The sequence below is a fragment of the Pristiophorus japonicus genome, chromosome 11, assembly GCF_044704955.1.
Source record: "Pristiophorus japonicus isolate sPriJap1 chromosome 11, sPriJap1.hap1, whole genome shotgun sequence".
Taxonomy (NCBI): Eukaryota; Metazoa; Chordata; class Chondrichthyes; family Pristiophoridae; genus Pristiophorus; species Pristiophorus japonicus.
Window position 1 is genome coordinate 112,624,655 of NC_091987.1, and position 23,832 is coordinate 112,648,486.

At 45.1% G+C, this 23,832-nt stretch overlaps 1 protein-coding gene across 4 annotated transcripts in view; it reads left to right on the forward strand.

The window, feature by feature from the left end:
* LOC139275829 (FERM and PDZ domain-containing protein 4-like) overlaps nt 1-23,832 on the forward strand; it is a 658,647-nt gene that overhangs the window by 483,703 nt on the left and 151,112 nt on the right. For 3 of the 4 annotated variants that reach the window (XM_070893037.1, XM_070893039.1, XM_070893038.1), the window contains exons 3-4: nt 14,387-14,547; nt 16,263-16,365. The exons of the other annotated variant lie outside the window; for it this stretch is intronic. In XM_070893037.1, the coding sequence (XP_070749138.1) occupies nt 14,387-14,547; nt 16,263-16,365 (264 nt within the window). The remainder of the gene's footprint in view (nt 1-14,386; nt 14,548-16,262; nt 16,366-23,832) is intronic. 4 annotated transcript variants of the gene reach the window in all.

Sequence of the window (23,832 nt, forward strand, 5' to 3'; positions counted from 1 at the left end):
ATCTGGCCCAGCCATAAGAACATAAGAATTAGGAGCAGAAGTAAGCCCTGGATTCTGGGGAGGTCCCAACGGATTGGAAAATTGCAAATGTAACGCCCCTATTTAAAAAAGGAGGCAGACAGAAAGCAGGAAACTATAGAGCAGTTAGCCTAACATCTGTCATTGGTAAAATGCTGGAGTCCATTTTTAAGGAAGCAATAGCAGGACATTTGGAAAAGCATAATTCAGTCAAGCAGAGTCAACATGATTTTATGAAAAGGAAATCATGTTTGACAAATTTGCTGGAGTTCTTTGAGGCTGTAACGAGTAGGGTGGATAAGGAGGACCAGTGGATGTGTTGTATTTGGATTTCCAGAAGACATTCGATAAGGTGCCACATAAAAAGTTACTGCACAAGATACAAGTTCATGGGGTTGGGGACAAAATATTAGCATGGATAGATTTGGCTAACGAACAGAAAAAAGAAAGCTGGGATAAATGGGTCATTTTCAGGTTGGCAGACAGTAACTAGTGAGGTGCTGCAGGGATCAGTGCTGAGGCTTCAACTATTTACAATCTATATTAATGTCTTTGATAAAGGGACTGAGTGTAATGTAGCCAAGTTTGCTGATAATCCAAAGATGGGTGGGAAAGCAAATTGTGAGGAGGACACAAAAAAAATTGCAAAGGGATATAGACAGGCTAAGTGAGTGGGCAAAAATTTGGCCCATGGAGTATAATGTAGAAATTGTGAGGTTATCCACTTTGGCAGAAAAAATAGAAAAGCAAATTACTATTTAAATGGAGAAAAAATGCAACATGCTGCAGTACAGAGGGACCTGGAGGTACTTGTGCATGAAACACAAAAAGTTAGTAATCAACAAGGTAAATGGAATGTTGGCCTTTATTGCAAGGGGGATAGAATATAAAAGCAGAGAAGTCCTGCTACAGCTGTACAGGGTATTGGTGAGGCCACACCGAGAGTACTGCGTTCAGTTTTGGTCTCCGTATTTAACGAAGGACATACTTGCATTGGAGGCAGTTCAGAGAAGGTTCACTAGGTTGATTCCGGAGATGAGGGGATTGACTTATGAAGATAGGTTGAGTAGGTTGGGCCTCTACTCATTGGCGTCCAGAAGGATGAGAGGTGATCTTATTGAAGTATATAAGATAATGAAGGGTCTCAACAAGGTGGATGTTGAAAGGAAACTAAAACTAGGGGGCATAGTCTCAGAATAAGGGGTTGCCCATTTAAAACTGAGATAAGGAGGAATTTCTTCCCTCAGAGAGTTATAAATTTGTGGAATTCTCTGCCCCAGAGAACTGGTTCATTGAATATATTTAAGACGGAGATAAACAGATTTTTGAGCAATAAGGTAATAAAGAGTTATGGAGAGTGGGCAGGGAAGTGGAGCTGAGTCCATGATCAGATCAGCCATGATCTTAATAAATGGCAGAGCAGGCTCAAGGAGCCAAATGGCCTACACCTGCTTCTATTTCTTGTGTTCTTATATGGCCCCTTGAGCCTGCTCCGCCTTTTTATAAGATCATAACGATCTTCGACCTCAACTCTACTTTCCCGCCTGATCTCCATATCCCTTGATTCCCCGAGAATCCAAAAATCTATCTAGCTCAGCCTTGAATATACTCAACAATTCTGCATTCACAACCCTTTGGGGTAGAGAATTCCAAAGATTCACAACCATCTGAGTGAAGAAATTCCTCCTCATATCAGTCTTAAATGGCTGACCCCTTATCCTAAGACTATGCTGCAGGTCTAGACTTTTCAGTTAGGGGAAACAACCTCTCAGCATCTACCCTGTCAGTTCCCCTCAGAATCTTATGTTTCAATAAGATCACCTCTCATTCTTCTAAACTACAGAGAGTATAGGCCCAATCCACTCTATCTCTCCTCATAGGACAACCCTCTCATCCCAGGAATCAATCTAGTGAACCTTTGTTGCAATGCCGCGAGGGCAAGTGTATCCTTCCTCAGATAAGATCAAAACTGTGCACAGTACTCCAGGTGGTCTCACCAAAACCCTATACAATTGTAGGAAGACTTCCTTACTCTTGTACTCCACCTCCCTTGCAATAAAGGCTAACATGCCATTGCCTTCCTGATTGCTTGCTGTACCTGCATGTTTTCTCTATGTTTCCTGTACGAGAACACCTAAATCTCTCTGCACACCAACATTTCATAGTTGCTCACGTTTTTAAAATATTCTGTTTTTCTATTCTTCCCACCAAAGTAAATAACCTCACATTTCCCCACATTATACTCCATCTGCCACTTTATTGCCCACTCACTTAATCCGTCTGTATCCCTTTGCAGGCTCTTTGTGTCCTCCTCACAGCTTACTTTCCCACCTAGCTTTGTATCATCAGCAAATTTGAATACATTACACTCTGTCCCTTTATCTAAGTCATTAATATAAATTGTAAATAGCTGAGGCCCAAGCATTGATCCTTGAGGCACCCCATTAGTTACAGCCATGGAAATGCCCTCATCTCTGAGATTTACTATGGGGTCTCTAGATGTAGATGGAGTGGACAGAACATCTGACCATGACTCACCGACCAGAATTTAAATGGTCACGGGAAATGGGACGAATCCCAGTGCAACAATCCCATATTCCGCCCCCTCCCCCCACAATGCTGTAAATTGGTCTTTTCATCTTCTCCAACCCCAGGAATTTCAGGGCCACAACAGTTAAATTGGCAGAACAGCGCTTCCTTATTTATGGTGCCCCTTGAATGGAACTTTGTGACATTATCAAACAGGTGGAATTCTACTTAAAATGTCTCTCAAATTGCTGCTGACAATAGAACATAGAACATGTGAACAAAGTAAGTGTGAGCAAGTTTAAATTGGCCCCCTCTCATCACATTTGTCTCGTTGTAGTCTGGGTGAGCACTTTTAAGAAGATTTATTATTACACTGTCTGTATTGTCACATCCAAGTTGGAGTTACCCAGAAAGTAATAGTGATACCACTCAAAGAAGGTGCTAAAACAATCTTTAGAATCTATAAAACCCAAGTATAGAAACTCACTTTAGAATCCTTTCACCTTGCTAACAGGTCTGGAACCATAAAAAGATTAGTGGAGATATTTTCAGTGGCATTCAAATGTCCTGTCAGGTTAATAAAACTTATTTGATTAGATTTCTCGTGTTGCAAAGCAAATTACATTAGGTGCTTCATAGCATGAATCACCATAGATACTTAATCTTACACAGTGATCAAACCCACTTGTGATATAAAGATATGAGACCCATCTCCTCTTATTGTTCAGTTGGTTTATTGCAGTGAATGGTTGAGCTATATAAACCAGAGAGAATCAAGGTCTGATGTCTGGTCTGTGCTGAGTTAGCCAATCTCAGCTGGATTGACAGTAGCTGTTCTACAAATGGATTCCGTATTTCTAGGTTAAGGAGCAGAAAGATAAGGCAGCACTCCTGCTCTGAATGGATCTCCATTTACTCCTACTGGAAGTGGACGCTGGGTAAGGAATGGGTTGGGCTTGGCTATCATGTCTCTCCAGTAATACAGCTACTGAAAGTCAATGACAAGGCTTAAACATGAAGAAAGGCCACATGGCCAAGGTACTGGAGAGTGCCCAACACTGATCGAACTATACCTCCAGCAAGGAGTCAGTACCTTCAATGGAGGAGGAGGGAGGGAAGAAAATATGCAAAAAAAAGAAAACCAACAATATTTATAGGCCCTGTTGATGACAGCCAGCATGAAGCCAGTTACACAGTTGTTCCATCAGGTGCAAAGGCACTTGTAGATGACCTCCATCATCCCAGCTAGCATAGGGATCATCTGCAAATCAGCCAACCTGCTGGAACATATGTAAGAAAAATGGACTGACGTGAAGGTCAGCACAGCTAAAACTAACTCTTTTCCCACTGAATAGCAGTGGGAGCATGATGCAGCTGCCCAATGTCACCACACTAGAGGGGTCATGTGTGGCAGCCGTGTGGCCATCTGGGCAGCAGAATCCTGCACTTGTTCTGACAGCAAAGGGGCCGATTTTAATATGCTGGCACCAGGACACACCTTCCAACAGAGATTGCCTTACAAGATGTTAACTGTGTGTAATGATTGTACTTAAGCCTGTGTGGGAGTAAGTGAATGTGAGAATGAAACATGAGAGCTCGTGGATACCAGCTTTGAGTTTTGGGGACATTTACAGCTTCAGCTTCCTCCATGTTCCTTATATGCAAAATCGCCAAAGGTGGTTTTCTTCCACTTGAGTATCCGGGGTCAGGGCAGGGTCATCGAATTTAAATAATGCTAGCAGATTCCCATGCCAGTATTGCTGCAATTGGTCACCTGCTAGGAAGGGGTGAGTTAAGATCAACATTAGGTAGTTATTCAGGAGGCCATCATCATTATCATAGGCAGTCCCTCGGAATCGAGGAAGACTTGCTTCCACTCCCAAAGTGAGTTCTGTCATCTATCTCACACTACTGTACATAACTGTATCTGCCCATGCTATACATGACTGTAACTAGAGATGACCTGTAACCACAAGCTTACCTTACCACCAGGGGTGCACTTGCAGGAAACACTGGATACCTGTCCCAGACAGGTATATAAGGACAGGTCTCAGGCAAGTGTGGCATTCGAGAGCTGTGTAATAAAGGTGCAGCTCCTGAGTGACCTTGACTTCAGCGTGTGCCTCGTGTGAGTCTGTACTGCAGGGACAGGACTTTACAAGTTCTTTGATGGCTGAACAGTCTGATACGGGAGCCACAGACCCTGTTACAGGTGGGACAGACATTCGTCAGGGGAAGGGGTCGGTAGGGTTCGTTTGCCGCCCGTTCCTTCCGCTGCCTGCGCCTGGCCTCTTTATGCTCCTTGCGTCGAGACTCATAGAGCTCAAAGGCCTCGCGGATGGACTTCCTCCGCCTCGGGTGGTCTGTGGCCAGGATCTCCCAGGTGTCAGTGGTGATGTTGAACTTTACCTGGGAGGCTTTGAGGGTGTCCTTATAACATTTCCGCTGTCCTCCTTTGGCTCGTTTACCATGAAGGAGCTCCGCATAAAGCATTTGCTTAGGGAGTCTCATATCTGGCATGCATACTATGTGGCCTGCCCAGCGAAGCTGATCGAGTGTGGTCAGTGCTTCAATACTGGGGATGTTAGCCTGGACGAGGACACTGATGTCGGTCTGCCTGTCCTCCCAGGAGATTTGCAGGATCTAGCGGAGACATCGTTGGTGATATATCTCCAGCGACTTGAGGTGCCTTCTGTACACCGTCCATGCCTCAGACCCATACAGGAGGGCGGGTATTACTACAGCCCTGTAGACCATGTGTTTGGGGGTAGATTTGAGGGTCTGGTCTTCAAACACTCTTTTCCGCAGGCAGCCAAAGGCTGCGCTGGCGCACTGGAGGCGATGCTGAATCTCCGCATCAATGTCTGCCTTTGTTGATAAGAGGCTCCCGAGATAAGGGAAATGGTCCATGTTGTCGAGGGCCGCGCCTTGGGTCTTGATGATTGGAGGGCAGTGCTATGCAGCGATGACAGACTGGTGAAGGACCTTTGTCTTACGGATGTTAAGCGTAAGGCCCATGCTTTCATATGCCTCAGTGAATACATTGACTATATCCTGGAGTTCAGCCTCTGAATGTGCACAGACGCAGATATCGTCCGCATACTGCAGCTCAATGACAGAGGTTGGGGTGATCTTGGACCTGGCCTGGAGGTGGCGTAGGTTAAACAGCTTCCCACTGTAGTTTAATTCCACTCCAGCGGGGAGCTTGTGAGGTGGACAATGGTGGCGAGGAAGATTGAGAAGAGGATTGGAGCGATAACGCAGCCCTGTTTGACCCCGGTCCGGACGTGAATTGGTCTGTAATGGATCCGTTGGTAAGGATCACGGCCTGCATGACATCGTGAAGCAGGCGAAGGATGTTGACAAACTTTTGGGGGCATCCGAAATGGAGGGGGACACTCCATAGACCCTCATGATTGACAGTGTCAAAGGCCTTTGCAAGATCGAAAAAGACCATGTATAAGGGCTGGCGCTGCATCCTGCATTTTACCTGCAACTGGAGCGCTGCAAAGATCATGTCTGTTGTGCCCTGTAAGGGACGAAACCTGCATTGTGATTCCGGGAGGAGCTCCTCGGCCACAGGGAGAAGACGATTGAGGAGAACTCGAGCGACAACTTTCCCAGCGGCTGAAAGCAGGGAGATTCCCCTGTAGTTGCCGCAGTCGGACTTGTCCCTCTTTTTAAAAATGGTCACAATCAATGCATCTCTGCGATCTCCCAGCATGCTCTCCTCCCTCCAGAAGAGAGAGATGAGGTCATGTATCCGAGCCAACAGCGCCTCTCCGCCAAATTTTAGCGCCTCAGCAGGGATTCCATCTGCACCCGTAGCCTTGTTATTCTTTAGCTGTTTTATGGCTTTGCCAACCTCATGCAACGTTGGAGTTTCACTGAGTTGGTGGTGGGTGGCATGCTGCGGGATGGAATCGAGAACACTCAAGTCAAAGGCAGAATCTTGATTGAGGAGATCTTCAAAGTGCTACTTCCATCGGGCCCTGACTGCCTCGGTGTCCTTGATGAGTGTTTCCCGTTCTTGGCCAGCAGTGGGGTGGGGCCTTGGGAGTTTGGACCGCAGGTGGCCTTGACAGCAATGAAGAATCCTCACATATCGTGGTTGTCGGCCAGTTGTTGTATCTCCTGTGCTTTCTCCATCCATCACCTGTTCTTTAGGTCCCGGGTTTTTTGTTGGACCTGAGCCTTGAGCCGTCTGTAATGTTGTTTTGCAGCTCCCGAGTTGGGCTGTTGCTTGAGGCTCAGAAATGCTTTGCACTTGCGAACTATTAGTTCTTCGATCTCCTGATCATTTTCATCAAACCAGTCCTGATGTTTTCTGGTTGAGTACCCAAGTGTCTCTTCACAGGCACTGGTTATAGTGCCTGTGAAATAAACAATTATTTTGCTTCGGTCTTCACAGTGGAAGACACAAAACCATGCCAAAAATTGTTGGTCACAGGAATGTGGGAAGGGAGGACCTTGAGACAATCACTATCACTAGGGGGGTAGTGCTGGACAGGCTAATGGGACTCAAGGTAGACAAGTCCCCTGGTCCTGATGAAATGCATCCCAGGGTATTAAAAGAGATGGCGGAAGTTATAGAAGATGCATTTGTTTTAATCTACCAAAATTCTCTGGACTCTGGGGAGGTTCCAGCGGATTGGAAAGCAGCTAATGTAACGCCTCTGTTTTAAAAAGGGGGCAGACAAAAGGCAGGTAACTATACGCCAGTTAGTTTAACATCTGTAGTGGGGAAATTGCTTGAAACTATCATTAAGGAAGAAATAGCGGGACATCTAGATAGGAATAGTGCAATCAAGCAGACGCAGCATGGATTCATGAAGGGGAAATCATGTTTAACTAATTTACTGGAATTCTTTGAGGATATAACGAGCATGGTGGATAGAGGTGTACCGATGGATGTGGTGTATTTAGATTTCCAAAAGGCATTCGATAAGGTGCCACACAAAAGGTAAATGCAGAAGATAGAGGTACGCGGAGTCAGAGGAAATGTATTAGCATGGATAGAGAATTGGCTGGCGAACAGAAAGCAGAGAGTCGGGATAAATGGGTCCTTTTCGGGTTGGAAATCGGTGGTTAGTGGTGTGCCACAGGGATCGGTGCTGGGACCACAACTGTTTACAATATACATAGATGACCTGGAAGAGAGGACAGAGTGTAGTGTAACAAAATTTGCAGATGACACAAAGATTAGTGAGAAAGCGGGTTGTGCAGAGGACACAGAGAGGCTGCAAAGTGATTTGGATAGGTTCAGCAAATGGGCTAAGGTTTGGCAGATGGAATATGTCAGAAAGTGTGAGATCATCCACCTCGGGAAAAAAAACAGTAAAAGGGAATATTATTTGAATGGGGAGAAATTACAACATGCTGAGGTGCACAGGGACCTGGAGGTCCTTGTGCATGAATCCCAAAAAGTTAGTTTGCAGGTGCAGCATGTAATCAGGAAGGCGAATGGAATGTTGGCCTTCATTGCGAGAGGGATGGAGTACAAAAGCAGGGAGGTCCTGCTGCAACTGTATAGGGTATTGGTGAGGCCGCACCTGGAGTACTGCGTACAGTTTTGGCCACCTTACTTCAGGAAGGATATACTGGCTTTGGAGGGGGTGCAGAGATGATTCACTAGGCTGATTCCGGAGATGAGGGGGTAACCTTATGATGATAGATTGAGTAGACTGGGTCTTTACTCATTGGAGTTCAGAAGGATGAGGGGTGATCTTATAGAAACATTTAAAATAATGAAAGGGATAGACAAGATAGAGGCAGAGAGGTTGTTTCCACTGGTCGGGGAGACGAGAACTAGGGGGCACAGGCTCAAAATACGTGGGAGCCAATTTAAAACCGAGTTGAGAAGGAATTTCTTCTCCCAGAGGGTTGTGAATCTGTGGAATTCTCTGCCCAAGGAAGCAGTTGAGGCTAGCTCATTGAATGTATTCAAGTCACAGATAGATAGATTTTTAACCAATAAGGGAATTAAGGGTTACGGGGAGCGGGCGGGTAAGTGGAGCTGAGTCCACGGCCAGATCAGCCATGATCTTGTTGAATGGCGGAGCAGGCTCGAGGGGCTAGATGGCCTACTCTTGTTCCTAATTCTTATGTTCTTCTTATAGAGGCCTGGAGGGCAGACCAAGCGCTATGGGGATTCAGCATCTCAGGGTCATCAAGGCACGCCAGATTTGCTGTGAGGCGCTGGCTGTATAGGGCTCTCTTAGCTGGGTCTTTAAGTGCCCCGGCATTAACACTTTTGCGGAACTGCTTCTGCTGTCCCCTCTGCTTTGGCGCAATGTTAATGTTGATGATGAATCGGATTAGGCGGTGGTCCGTCCAGTAGTCATCAGCTCCTGTCATAGCGCGGGGGATGCGCACATCCTTGTGATCCCTGGCTCGGATGATGACAGCGGGTCGATGTCACTGGCTCCAAGGTCTTTTTGCAAAGTTGCCTTTTTCTAAGGCAGCTGTTTTCAGTAACTGTTCTGGGAGTTATCAGGGATGTCCAGGCCAGGACCCATACCTGGACCCACGCAGGTGAGTCCTGCTTCCATCACCACAATGACCTGGATGCAAGTTTCTTCCCAGTGTTCAAATGGCTGGGTGAAAGGAAGCAGAAGCCAGCAGAATTGTGGCAGGGGAAGCTGGGCTACAAGCCCTGCCTCCACCTCGTGTGACCTCGTGTGCTGCCCGCCCAGGCCTCATTGGAAACTGTGAAAAGAACATAAGAAATAGGAGCAGGAGTAGGCCATATGGCCCCTCGAGCCTACTCCGCCATTTAATACGATCATGGCTGATCCGATCATGGACTTAGGTCCACTTCCCTGCCCGCTCTGCATAACCCCTTATTCCCTTATCGTTTAAGAAACTATCTATTTCTGTCTTAAATTTATTCAATGTCCCAGATTCCACAGCTCTCTGAGGCAGCGAATTCCACAGATCCACAACGCTCTGAGAGAAGAAATTTCTCCTCATCTCAGTTTTAAATGGGCGGCCCCTTATTCTGAGATCATGCCCTCTAGTTCTAGCCTCCCCCATCAGTGGAAACTTCCTCTCTGCATCCACCTTATCAAGCCCCCTCATAATCTTATATGTTTCGATAAGATCACCTCTCATTCTTCTGAATTCCAGTGAGTAGAGGCCCAAGCTTCTCAACCTTTCCTCATAAGTCAATCCCCTCATCTCTGAAATCAACCTTGTAAACTTTCTCTGAACTGCCTCCAAAGCAAAGTATATCCTTTCATAACTATGGAAACCTCCACTTTTTTTGACTGCTTAACATCCACTTAACGCCCATTTTATCACTGAAATCACGTATGACGCCCATATATCGCCCATTTTGGCACAAAATGGAAACTGGCGGTCATTTTTCGGAAACTTATCGCCGAGCGTTACTTTTCCCGTGTGCTTAATGCCGAAAAAAAAATTCCCGCCCGCCCACTTTTTTAGGGCGTAATCAGCAGGATGGGTGAATTCAACGCCCATAATATCGCCCAGCATTACTTTCTGCATGGAATTAACGCCAAGATTCAATATTAATGCGCAGCAACTGTTTTTTGTCAAAAAGAGCATATTTACCCAAACTAGCAGTCATGGAGATCACCCATCATCAATTTCACCACCTCGCACACATTTCACCAACAATATCGCTCGCTCAAAAAACTGCCCACAAAAAGTGGAACTAACCGGGACGAATCACAGTGTTATGGACGCCATGTTGTCGATCACATGTCACGTCCTTTAAAAGGCTGCTGTGCTTCAACCTCGGAGGAATTCGGATGCACTTTGCAGGCCATTGGACTTGATGTGAACATCTCTAAAAACATCTTGACCACACTGTGACCGATTGGAATTGAAGAGATGTGTTCATCGGGACATTCCTTGTTTGTGTGCAATCGGTGGAAAACAGAGAACTACTGCAATGGGGCCTGTCCTTTCTCACCCTCTCTTGGTGACCAATTACATGCAGCAGACTCGATATCACCGAATGAACGCTCCACTGTATTATGTGCCCAATGAACAAAATGACAGACAGATGAGGAGGACCAGACGTTACACCCCCCGCAAGTACAAGGAGGAGCATTCTTACCTTGACTTGCCCAACACCACCTGCCTTCAGAGACTGCGCTTCCACAAAGAGGTTATCACTGAGGTATGCAAGCTGATAAGCGCAGATCTGCAGCCTGCCAACACCATCAGTACTGCACTGTCCGTCGAGGTCAAAGTCACCGGGGCACTGTTGTTCTATGCCTCGGGTTCTTTTCAGTCCACAGCTGGTGACATTTGCGGACTTTCTCAGCATGCCACACATCGCTGCATTAGACAGGTCACTGAAGCCCTATACACATGCAGGAGGGACTTGATCAGCTTTCCTATGACCAGTGAGGCACAGAGTGAGAGGGCTCTAGATTTCTCCAGAATTGCAAACTTCCCCAAGGTGCAGGGAGCAATAGACTGTACGCACATTGTGATGCGGGCACGTTTTCAGGATGCAGAGGTTTTCAGGAACTGCAAGGGATTCCACTCCCTGAATATCCAGCTGGTTGTTGACCACCAGCAAATTATACTGGCTGTGAATGCTCAATTTCCGGGCAGCATCCATGATGCACACATCCTGTGCGAGAGCACTATATCTGACTTGTTTAACAATGAGCCACAAGGTCAATGCTGGATGCTTGGGGACAAAGGTTATGGCCTCGCCACCTGGCTGATGACACCCCTGCATGAAACCCACACCAAGGACGAGCGGTGATACAATGAGAACCACAGAGCAACTTTCAATATCATCAAGAAAACCATTGGAGTGCTGAAGCAGTGTTTCAGATGCCTGGACCACTCAGGAAGCAAACTCCAATACCACGCTGAGCACGTAGCTCAATTTGTTGTGGTCTGCTCCATGCTACACAATTTGGCTATCAGGAGGGGACAAGAATTGCCTGATGAGTCTGACAGTCCACCTCACCAGAGAGAGGAAGAGGAGGACGAGGAGGCGAACACTGACATTGGGCCAGACAATCAGGCTGACGCTGAAGCCATGCCCTCATCCCCCTGTAGACCACATGAAAGGGTCCATGGTGGCATGATAGCTGTAAGAGCCTTATGTTCGGAGCTCATCAATGATCACTTTGCCTGAAAGAATGTTGGTGTTTTGTACAAGGCTCATATACTGCTGGGTGTGCAGGTCATACATCAATGGTGGGCATCACCTTGGTGACAGTTAAAGTTTAAGTTGATTGAAGTTAAGTGTTATTATACCCTTTGATGTTAAGGAATCACCAGCGAGTAATGTTGCAGCTATCTGAGCCAATGTGCTGCAAGGTTTTGTTAAATAAAAAACATTTAAACTGAACATTAGTCTGAAATCATTTTTATTTCTGTACAAACCAACCCTTCCTCCCCGCCCCCACCCCCCACCACCCCATGCTTCTCCTCCCCACCTCTACCCCTTACCCTTACCCTCCCAACTCCAAGTCCCTGGCCGAGGAGGTCCTCAGTCGATGCTTCATTGGGGGGGGGGGGGGGGCGGAGGTGGGGGCCGGTGGGAGGGCTGCCGGTGACGGCCAAAACACTGCTTGGACGGATACGGGAGAGGACAGTCCCAAGGTGGGAGCAAGCTCTGAGCCATAAGCAAGATGTTGCTGCTGGCTCTCAGGTGTGGTTGGCAATGGAGCTGCGTCACCTTGGGGTGTAGTGCAGCACTCCGGGACCACTGGGAGCCCTCTGCCACCAGTGTTCTTGGCTACCAGCTCCAGGGCCTCCTCCATCCCCTTCATTTTATATGTTATTTGTTGGACAAAAACTCGGTGTCAACTATGTTCTTGGTGCTTCGTGGGCTTTTTGCTGCTGGTGAATATCCGTCGTTCCTCCCACAACAGCCAAACAAGCACACACCACAGCCATACATGCTTTCAGTGCCTCTGAGCTCCCTCTCTCTCTGCCTCCTCTTCTGCGCATTTCATGGTGACCTTTGACCTGCTGAATCACGGGAATCGAGCGTTGCCATGCTGTTGCTAAGGACGCACACACTTTATAACAGAAGGTCAGAAATATTTAACACTACCGCCCATTTGATATCGCTCGCGGCAACGCCCATTTTCAAAAATGTAAACTAGTTGTTTTGAGAATGGGCGAGAAGCTGGCGATCTGAAAATCCTTTTTTAATGCCCACGCTGGAAATAATGCCCATTTTTGGGCGATAAGCTCAAAAGTGGAAGTTCTAGCCCCAAAACTGCACACAGTATTCCAGGTGTGGTCTCACCAATACCCTGTACAACTGCAGCAAGACATCTATGCTTTTATATTCTATCCCTTTTGCAATAAAGGCCAAGATTCCATTGGCCTTCCTGATCACTTGCTGTACCTGCATACTAACTTTTTGTGTTTCATGCACAAGTACCCCCAGGTCCCGCTATACTGCAGCAATTTGCAATCTTTCTCCATTTAAATAATAATTGCTCTTTGATTTTTTTCTGCCAAAGTGCACGACCTCACACTTTCCAACATTATACTCCATCTGCTAAATTTTTGCCCACTCACTTAGCCTGCCTATGTCCTTGTGCAGATTTTTTGTGTTCTCCTCACACATTACTTTTCCTCCCATCTTTGTATCATTGGTAAACTTGGCTACTTTACACTCGGTCCACGTTCTTCTGGGCGAAAAGCCCGCAATTCCGGTATGTGCCTGGTTTTCCTCACATCTTCCCAACTCCTGCTCCTCTGAGGTCCACAACAGCAATTCGGGACCCTCTGCTGGGCCTCTTCTCTGCCATTGCCCGTGGAACTGATCAAAGCATACACTGAGCAGTCTCCAACCAGCTCTTACCTAAAATGACAAACGGCATCCTATTTACATCACAGGACCCCGATTTCCTTATTAACAGGGGCCTGTCGCTTGAAACAGGTGGGCGCTTTGGACACCCGACAGTAGGCCCCATTCAAACCCATTAGACCGTTACCGTCCCATTAACACCGGCATGGGCACTCAAAATCGACTCCTGAGAGTGCTTTTTTAATGAACCATTAACCCAATTTAAAAATACACAGATAAATTTAATGCCAGCATCTAAAATGTTCATACAGGAACAGCCCCAGTCTTAGAATTGCTGTATTTGCACAACTGCTAAAAATATAATGATTGTATTTATTGCAAAAATATTTGATATGTTTCCATTGCGTGTGTACTGTTGTGGCTGGTCTGATGATGCCAAAAAATTCCAATTTATGAATGAAAATTCCAGTTCTGCATGATGACGATTCCCTTCCACAAGTTGTGGAATATATCCTTAAATCAAAATATCTTTGCAGTTTTGTTGCTGAATTCCAATTCGCTCGCGTTTCTGCTAAAAAATATATTCTAAAATGTGTGATAAAAATATAAGGGCCGAAACTCCCCAGCCTAAGAATCCCGGCTTAACTGCCCTTCCACAGAACACATCTTTCTTGTGCCTGTTGGACCCCTTTATAATGGGCCGAGAAAAGTTTTGGACTTGCATGTCTTGTGCCAGGACCCCCAAGGTGTCACCCGCATCCGCTGTTGGATGGGCCAATATACTTGGAAGCCTCCAGCCGTGCCCCAAAAAGGGCCCAATGGAAACCCCCGAGGAAGCAAAGGACACAGAATACATCTGTCTCCCAGCCTAGTTCATGTGCCTCTACTGCACTCCTGCTAGGGTACCCAGAAGAGTTGCAGATGATCAGGAAGGAAATCTGATTGTGATTGAGGAGCGCTGGTTTTGCATTGTGCGGTCAGTATAACCATAATCTAAATGTCACAAAGCTAGGTATTTACTATTATATAAACTGTAGTAATCCTCAAGAATTCTCTCTCTTTGCCCTCCTCCAGCCATGTGACCCAGTCGACGAGCTTCGAAGACCCTCGACTCGAGGGAAACCAAGTTATCCAGCCAGCCTCTCGGAAGATAGAGATGAAGCGTGATCCAGTGCTCGGGTTTGGGTTTGTCGCAGGCAGTGAGAAGCCTGTTGTTGTGCGTTCTGTTACACCAGGTGAGGATGAAAAAAATACAGTACATGCTCTGGGATCAGTTGTCTCGAGTCCTTTTTTTATTGCCTTAGCTTTGCTTACTGTTGGTTTAATTAGTAGTTCTCTTCGGTGAAGGAAAGAATCGCTGTAAGTCTTAGTCACCCCTTATTCTTACTCTGACAACCTAATATGGGATAATGAGACAGAGTCTTGTGGCTGTGGTTCTTAAAGTGGCAATCGACCTGGGTGACCATGTAGCTTTACTGCTATTAGATCTGAGATCACGCCCCTGCTACCCCTAGTTGCCATTATTGTATCAGAAGAGTTTGCAAGTGTCAGAAGGACTGTCACTCCAGTGACCTTACTTGCAAATTGTCCATGCAACGCCAGTGTCGATGGGGGCAAGTTTCCTGCCTCCTTCAGAACGGTGCACCTCCGAGAGGCACGCCTGTTTCGTGGAATAAAAAGTGCGCCTAATGCCTACCTCGGCATTCTGCGCTCCGAATCAGGCCCGTTCCAGCTCGGCGTGGCATACAAGCATCTGTGGGGGGGGCGGGACCTAAGTGTGGCGCCAAAGATCTGCCGGCAGGGGGGCAGGGCTACCTCACAGCAGAAGATTTCATGCCAGCAGCCCTGCGCATGCGCGCTGGAGCGTGTGCGCATGCGCAGTGTGACACAAACATTGGCACTCGGCCATCGCTGTGGGTGGCCTGACGCCGCCCCTGTCCCCTGGCCAAATGGCCTAAATCTTCACAGCTTGGAGGCTGCTGCTGCTTCTGATAGGTAGGAAAATTCAATGTATTTTTGGTTTACTTTATTTATCATTTATTATTCAGGATGGCTCTTTATTTGTAGAAGTGAAAGTGTTAAAATGATTGTAAAATTCCATAACTTCCCTTCCCCGCCCCCCCCACCCCCTCCGCCTTCCATCTCTCGTTCCCTACGTCTAATTTCTAAAGTGTAGGCAAGGTTTTTCTGAGCGTACAAGAATCTACACTTACTCCATTCTAAGTTAGTTTGGAGTAAATTTTCGCTGCCTAAACTTGCAAATCAGGCGTAAGTGGCTGGACATGCACCCTTTTGAAAAAAAAAATCTGTTCTAAAATGAAACTATTCTAAGATGCTCCATTCTTAACCAGTTGCTCCAAAAAAATAGGAGCAACTCAGGCCGAAACTTGAGCCCATATGTACCTGAAGTCTTTCCCACTAAGGGCTGGATATATAGGAGCTTACCTTAGAAGAAAATCTCATTACAGATTTCCCCCCTATAATTAAAAACAGTAAATGCTGGAAATACTCAGCAGGCCAGGCAGCATCTGTGGAGAGAGAAACAGAGTTAACGTTTCAGGTCGATGACCTTTTGTCAGAACTGGTGAATGGTCGTCGACCTGAAACGTTAACTCTGTTTCTATCTCCACAACTGATGCCTGGCCTGCTGAGTATTCCCAGCATTTACTGTTTTTATTTCAGATTTCCAGCATCCACAGTATGTTACTTTTGTACGGATTTCCCCCCACTTTAATTGAAGTGTTCGTTTGTATCACTGCCCAATATGAGTGACAAAAAGCTCATAGCACTAATGGTAACGAGCAGGTAGAACCCCAGGGATGCCCCCAAATAAGAAGTAACATCTCAGCATGGTGCTGTTTTCCAAAATATTGGATAATATAGCTGTTTGAATGTTTGTATATGCATGCACTTTGCATTAGGTTAATGTCATGTTTAATTTTTCTTCTAGGTGGGCCCTCTGAAGGCAAGCTGATACCAGGAGACCAAATAATAAAGATAAATGACGAGCCTGTCAGCACAGCTCCCAGAGAGAGAGTCATTGACCTTGTACGGTAATGGCTCTTCATTCACCTATGTCCACTCATCATTAGCCCAGCCAAAACCAAGAAATGATTTAATGGGGAATAGTGCTGTATGAGACTAAGACATTTATCTATTGACAAGGAAAAAGAGAAATAGATTAACAGAGCCTTGGAAAGAACAAATAGCATTCACTTTATTGTTTTAGATGAAAAACTTGAATAATCGTAAATTAAGTTGTCTCCAACTATTTGTATCTAAAAATAGTATCCTGACTAAATAAGATCCATCACCTCAGCTATTTGAAAAGTCAACCTTTACTTATGTGGCACCTGAAACAGGCCTGAGTACTAAGTGCATATTATCCACTGACGATGGAATCTAGGGCTCCTTAACACAGCAGAATACCACATAACAACCCAGACATAGCATTATCCACCAGTCACAAAGCAATCGTGGTGCTGCAGGAATGATCATTTGCATTAGGTTGGAAGGAAAGTTCCAAAATATTGCAAGAAGCTGCACTTTATCAAACCAGTGAAAAAGCTTTTAATCTGTGCCATTGTCTTTTCTATTGATTGTCTCCATGGTAGCTAGAAGCCACACGGAAGTGTAAGTGTAATTACTTAATTCTTGATGGAGCAAAAGTAAGACTGATCGGCGATATAATCATTGTCTAGAGAACTTGTTTTATAGAATACAAAAAACAGAAAATATTCACTGGTCACCTGCTATATATCATCGCTGTTCGGAACTCAGTAACAATGGCAAAGTACTGGGAGCCGAATCAGAGGGTCGGTGGTTAGAGCTGGAGCAATGTCTGTCGTTGTAAGCAACTTACTGCAACTGTGATGCATTTGATCATGTTCCAGCCAGGCCATTGGATAGTGTCAGTGTTCAATCTCAGAGTTGGTGACACCGCTAACAACCAATTACTTAGCAACTTTGGTGGAATTTGTTTCAACATATCTGCCAGGCTGGGAAAAAGAAATTGGTAAATAGGAGAAACAAAAAAGGGAGGCGAGGGGGAGGGTATTAAAAATATGGATTGTAGACCAGTTTGGACTGCACTTTCCATAGTGGAGGAGATGACCACTGCACTGAATTTTTATGTCACTGGTTCATTCCAAAGGAATCCGTCATTTTGCAGTTAATAGCAGTGTTTGGTAAGTCACGATTCAACTTTGATACTGCACAAAAACAACTGAATGAACACGTTGCCCAATTCTGCAGTGTAGCAGAGTTTCCCAAGCTTATTGGTGCCATAGGCTGCAGTCACACTGTTCTACCATTGCAAATCTTCATCATTACACTCCATCACTGTGCAGCTAGTCCATGATGCTAGCTCACCAGTTTCTTCACATTAATGCCAAGCTGACAGCTATCATGATCCATTTATCCAGCAGTCAAGCTTTGATGAAGCACAAATACCAGGGTGACTTCCTGGGGAGGAAGGATATCTTCTCCTCCCATGGCTAATGTTTTTTCAGGACCACCAATGCAGTTGAGGTGAGATATAATGACACTCATAAGAGAACAAGAGTTCATATTGGGCCTGAAATTCCGGCCTTGCCGGGTCTGTACGGAATACGTATAGACCCAGCAAGGCCCCGCAGAAGCCGGTTTTCGGCACGCAATGCACATGCGCCGAAAACCGGCTTTTCCGATCTGTCAAGTTTTAGCATTCCTGCAGCCAGGACATTCACATGAGTAAGATTGCACTATATAGAAACATAGAAACATAGAAAATAGGTGCAGAGTAGGCCATTCGGCCCTTCGAGCCTGCACCGCCATTCAATGAGTTCCTGGCTGAACATGCAACTTCAGTACCCCATTCCTACTTTCTCGCCATACCCCTTGATCCCCCTAGTAGTGAGGACTACATCTAACTCCTTTTTGAATATATTTAGTGAATTGGCCTCAACAACTTTCTGTGGTAGAGCATTCCACAGGTTCACCACTCTCTGGGTGAAGAAGTTTCTCCTCGTCTCGGTCCTAAATGGCTTACCCCTTATCCTTAGACTGTGACCACTGGTTCTGAACTTCCCCAACATTAATAAGAACATAAGAACATAAGAATTAGGAACAGGAGTAACCCATCTAGTCCCTCGAGCCTGCTCTGCCATTCAACAAGATCATGGCTGATCTGGCCATGGACTCAGCTCCACTTTACTCACCCGCTCCCCATAATCCTTAATTTCCTTATTGTTTAAAAATCTATCTATCTCTGATTTGAATATATTCAATGAGCTAGCCTCAGCTGCTTCCTTGGGCAGAGAATTCCACAGATTCACAACCCTCTGGGAAAAGAAATTCCTTCTCAACTCGGTTTTAAATTGGCTCCCCTGTATTTTGAGGCTGTGCCCCCTAGTTCTAGTCTCCCCGACTAGTGGAAACAACCTCTCTGCCTCTATCTTGTCTATCCCTTTCATTATTTTAAATGTTTCGATAAGATCACCCCTCATCCTTCTGAACTCCAACGAGTAAAGACCCAGTCTATTCAATCTATCATCATAAGGTATCCCCCTCATCTCCAGAATCAGCCTAGTGAATCTGTACCCCTTCCAAAGCTAGTATATCCTTCCTTAAGTAAGGTGACCAAAACTGCACACAGTACTCCAGGTGCGGCCTCACCAATACCCTGTACAGTTGCAGCAGGACCTCCCTGCTTTTGTACTCCATCGCTCTCGCAATAAAGGCTAACATTCCATTCGCCTTCCTGATTACCTGTTGCACCTGCAAACTAACTTTTTGGGATTCATGCACAAGGACCCCCAGGTCCCTCTGCACCGCAGCATGTTGTAATTTCTCCCCATTCAAATAATATTCCCTTTTACTGTTTTTTTTCCAAGGTGGATGACCTCACATTTTCCGACATTGTATTCCATCTGCCAAACCTTAGCCCATTCGCTTAACTTATCTAAATCTCTTTGCAGCCTCTCTGTGTCCTCTACACAACCCGCTTTCCCACTAATCTTTGTGTCATCTGCAAATTTTGTTACACTACACTCTGTCCTCTCTTCCAGGTCATCTATGTATATTGTAAACAGTTGTGGTCCCAGCACCGATCCCTGTGGCACACCATTAACCACCGATTTCCAACCCGAAAAGGATCCATTTATCCCAACTCTCTGCTTTCTGTTAGCTAGCCAATTCTCTCTCCATGCTAATACATTGCCTCTGACTCCGCGTACCTTTATCTTCTGCAGTAACCTTTTGTGTGGCACCTTATCGAATGTCTTTTGGAAATCTAAATACACCACATCCATCGGTACACCTCTATCCACCATGCTCGTTATATCCTCAAAGAATTTCAGTAAATTAGTTACACATGATTTCCCCTTCATGAATCTATGTTGCGTCTGCTTGATTGCACTATTCCTATTTAGATGTCCCGCTATTTCTTCCTTAATAATAGCTTCAAGCATTTTCCCCACTACAGATGTTAAACTAACCGGCCTATAGTTACCTGCCTTTTGTCTGCCCCCTTTTTTAAACAGAGGCGTTACATTAGTTGCTTTCCAATCCGATGGCACCTCCCCAGAGTCCAGAGAATTTTGGTAGATTATAACGAATGCATCTGCTATAACTTCCGCCATCTCTTTTAATACCCTGGGACGCATTTCATCAGGACCAGGGGACTTGTCTACCTTGAGTCTCATTAGCCTGAACAGCACTATTCCCCCCTAGTGATAGTGATATGCCCATCTCTTGCCCAGCAAATGTCCTTAAAACTCTTGCACCTGGTAAAAGCATAGCCTACTTTTACCAGTGTAAGTTTTAAAACATATAAAAAACATATAAAAATAAAATTTAAAAACACATTTTTATGCTTAAAAACCCTGTCCACTAAGGTAAGTTTATTTTAAACCCTAAATACAACACTTAAATTTTTTTTTTTTCTAAAACATTTCATTAACTTTGATTTTAATTAATGTTAAATATGTGAGGTGTTTTTTTTAATTTTTATGTTGTATTTGTAGGGGTGTGGGGGGGAGTTCTCATTGATAGTAATAGGAACTTAGAGTTACAGAGTTCCTATTACTATGAATGAGAATGCTTTACCTTGATTGGGTGTCCAGGCCCACGTGACTCCAGCTCCAGCTTCAGTTACGTACCTACAAGATGTGAACGCGCTCCGATGTGCATGAAGAAGAGGCCTAAAACCGGAATCGCTGATGCGCGCCCGAGCAAAAGTTGGTGCGCATCTTTTTTCTTCTATCAGGCGACCGCCCGCAGGAGCCGGGATTTCAGGCCCATTGAATTCATATTCAGAATTCAAATATTCAAAAATTGCCAGCATAAACCATGAAAATGGTAAAACTCTCATTTCACTAACCATATATACTAAGATTTCCACAGAGCATATCCCTTGTGACTTTCTAGTCTTCCTGATGCCTGTTCTGACATTCATCTATGTCCCAGCTGAGGGCCAAGAGACTAAGATGTTAATAGCATCTCAGAAATATCATGAGCCACTTGGGACAGTGGTGGTTCTTGAATCACAACATTAAGTCCTAAAATGGACTGGCAACAGGCTGAGGTATAGTCATTGAATCATCGACTGCCTGGCTCTGTTCTGTTGCTTCCACATGGTGAAACAAATGGGGGAATTATCCGCAGACCTCTGAGGTGCTGTTGGCCTGAATGAATGCGGCCTTATCAGTGTGATCCTCAGCTGCCCCAGTGTGATCTGGACATACCGTTGTCTAACAATCTTCATGAGAACAGACCTGATTTCCCTCAAACTCTGAGAGAGAGTGCACTAGTTACCCTCAAAGCCCTTCAAGATGCTATTCTGGATTTTATGGCAATCAGAAGGTAATGCTATCTCCATATGATGCTCTACAGTCTGAAGTCCAACAGTAAAAGCTTCCACTTGTGATACACTGATTGGCCTGGAGGCCTGATGGTCTGGTTGTTAAGGGATATGCATGTAGATGTTGCTGAAGATGCCATACTCTCTGGAAAGCACTACATGGAAGACAATCCCCCTTAGATTGTGTGGCATAACATTGAACTACTCATCCGCTTCACACCTACTGAGAAACTACAAAGTGACCCCAGATGTCTCTGTGAGCATCCTTCATTTCATGGCAGGTCCCATCAGATAACCATCCATACTCCCTATTCTTTGGGAATTACATTTCTGATGCCTCAACTCAGCAACATCATGCTCCACTTCCATGTATTTACCCTATGGCTTCTCTATGGTCAGTGACAGTTCCTCATCTACATTATCTTGCTGACCCCACTGACTGTATCTGGACTGTTGCATACATTCATTGCAGCATGTTCCTTCAGGAAATTGCTTGTTGGATCCTATGGCTCCTTCTTTCATGGTCTTCGACTCTCCTCATGGTGGAGAAGATTCCGATGTTCTGGGACCTGAAGTCAGCTCTAACGTTTGGGATCCAGGTGCTTCTAGCTTCTTCTGCCTGACTCCCCCTCCCCCCCACCCACCAAGTCTCGACAGCAGTTTGGAGACTTGTCTGGAGCTGTTTTCGTAAATCTCACCAGATATGCTGGCCTTAGGATCATCAATACCTACATTTGCAGAGAGCAGGCTTAGGAATTGCATGTAGGCCCCACCAAGCATGAATTAAAGGGAATCAATCCCAAGGGAATCAATAGCCTTTTGTGGCACCTTACATTGAGGGAAAGAAGATTGTGAAAATAATTTTGCCTCAGAATTTTTGGCCCAACTGGCCTGTGACACACACTCTCGGGACAAAAGGGGACTAGTTGCTGAGCACCCCTGTTTTTTCACCAGAGGTACAGGTAGCTGCTTGGGATTTGGGATGGAGTTATGGAGATATCAAAACAACAGGCCAAGGTTTCACACCACTTCACTTTTGAAACTGCAATGGCGCTGCCAGAATATCAAGGCTACAGTTTTTGCCAGATCAATATACTAGTTCCTTTTTATTTTGGGTCCATTCTCATTTACGCAGCCAATTTGGGGATACTCCCAATTTGTTCAACATAGTTATTGAGTGAGGAGCCGAGGATGTACTTTGGGTCCTAATATTGATGGTATTTCTGAGCAAATGATGACAAACTGGTGATCTCTTCTGCTGCAAAATTACTTTCTCATTACCTAATTGCTGGACTAAATGTTTTTTCTGCCTTTATTGTGAATAGACCATTTCCATTAATAATGTGAAACATAAAACTGAAAGTAGAACATTTTTATACAGAAATAACTTGAATTTAAAGAGTCTTTTATCTTGAACAACCCTTTTAAAGAGACTGTAAACATTGGAATACACTGTGTTCACTCATTACACACTTTAGTATTGCACCAGAACTTGATGCACTTGAAGTGCCGTGACCTACAAGGCTACGGACCAAGAGCTGGAAAGTGGGATTCGGCTGGATAGCTCTTTGCCGTCTGGCACGGACACAATGGGCCAAAATGGCCTCCTTGCATGCTGTAAATTTCTGTGATTCTATGAGCTATGCCAGTGTTGCTGGGGGGAGCGGATTTTGCATAGCTAGCTGCAAACCAAGTCTAAAGCAGCCAGGACTCAACAAGAATAGCTACCAGGAAGACCCATTGCAGCCAGCTGTGCAAGACCTGTGCTTGGAGAACCAAGCTGCACTCGTCGATTTACAGCCAGTACATGCTAATGAAGGACTCTCATGAACTCATATCTCCTCAACAGACATCTTGCTCTTGCTCCACAGCTTCCACCCTCCCCACCACCCCACGACAGGATTTTGGAATTGGGAAAGGGACCCTTAACCTATTCTTGCACCAGAGCCCTCTGGGGCCTTGTTATGCCAATGACTGGTGCAAAATTCATGTTTAACTATGACTGGAACAGTCTATAAACCCCGGCTTACCTGACATTAGTAGTGCAATAATGATTAGTAATTTGGTCCCAGAGTCTTTTCAGGCCCCAATGCTGGTTACCCAGCACTGTATCAGCCATGGTGACTGCCATTACTATCCGAATAACTATGTGCTTAGAGATACATTCAAAAACATGCACAACAATAAAAGGTACATTACAACCGATGGGCAGGAAAAGTTTCTTGTTATAAAAATACTGAATTTACACTCAGAACAGACAAATAGTACGGCACAACTACACAAGGGTTACATATCTGTTCGAAAATTGAAAGACCGCAAGTCTGCTTTTATTACACACTTGTGACAATTCTTAAAGTCAGAAGTTCAAAATACGTCCCTTGCATGGTAAGTAACTAACATGCATCTGCTGAACATTGAATTTTAAAGTGCCCTTGGGAAGAAGGCATTCACTGCCTGTCTTATGTTAAACAGATTGTTGATGTGTACCCACGAGTATTTAAAACCTTACATTAAACTTTGTGCCTTGATGATGACAGTGATAAACTGCAAACAAATTCTTACCTTATTTTAAAAGACAGTACAATGCCTCCTCATCTCTCTGGAGAGACGTTACTGTTTACATACTTTTTTCTTAACATTCAATATTAATGCAACCAATGTGACCACTGAACAAACAACT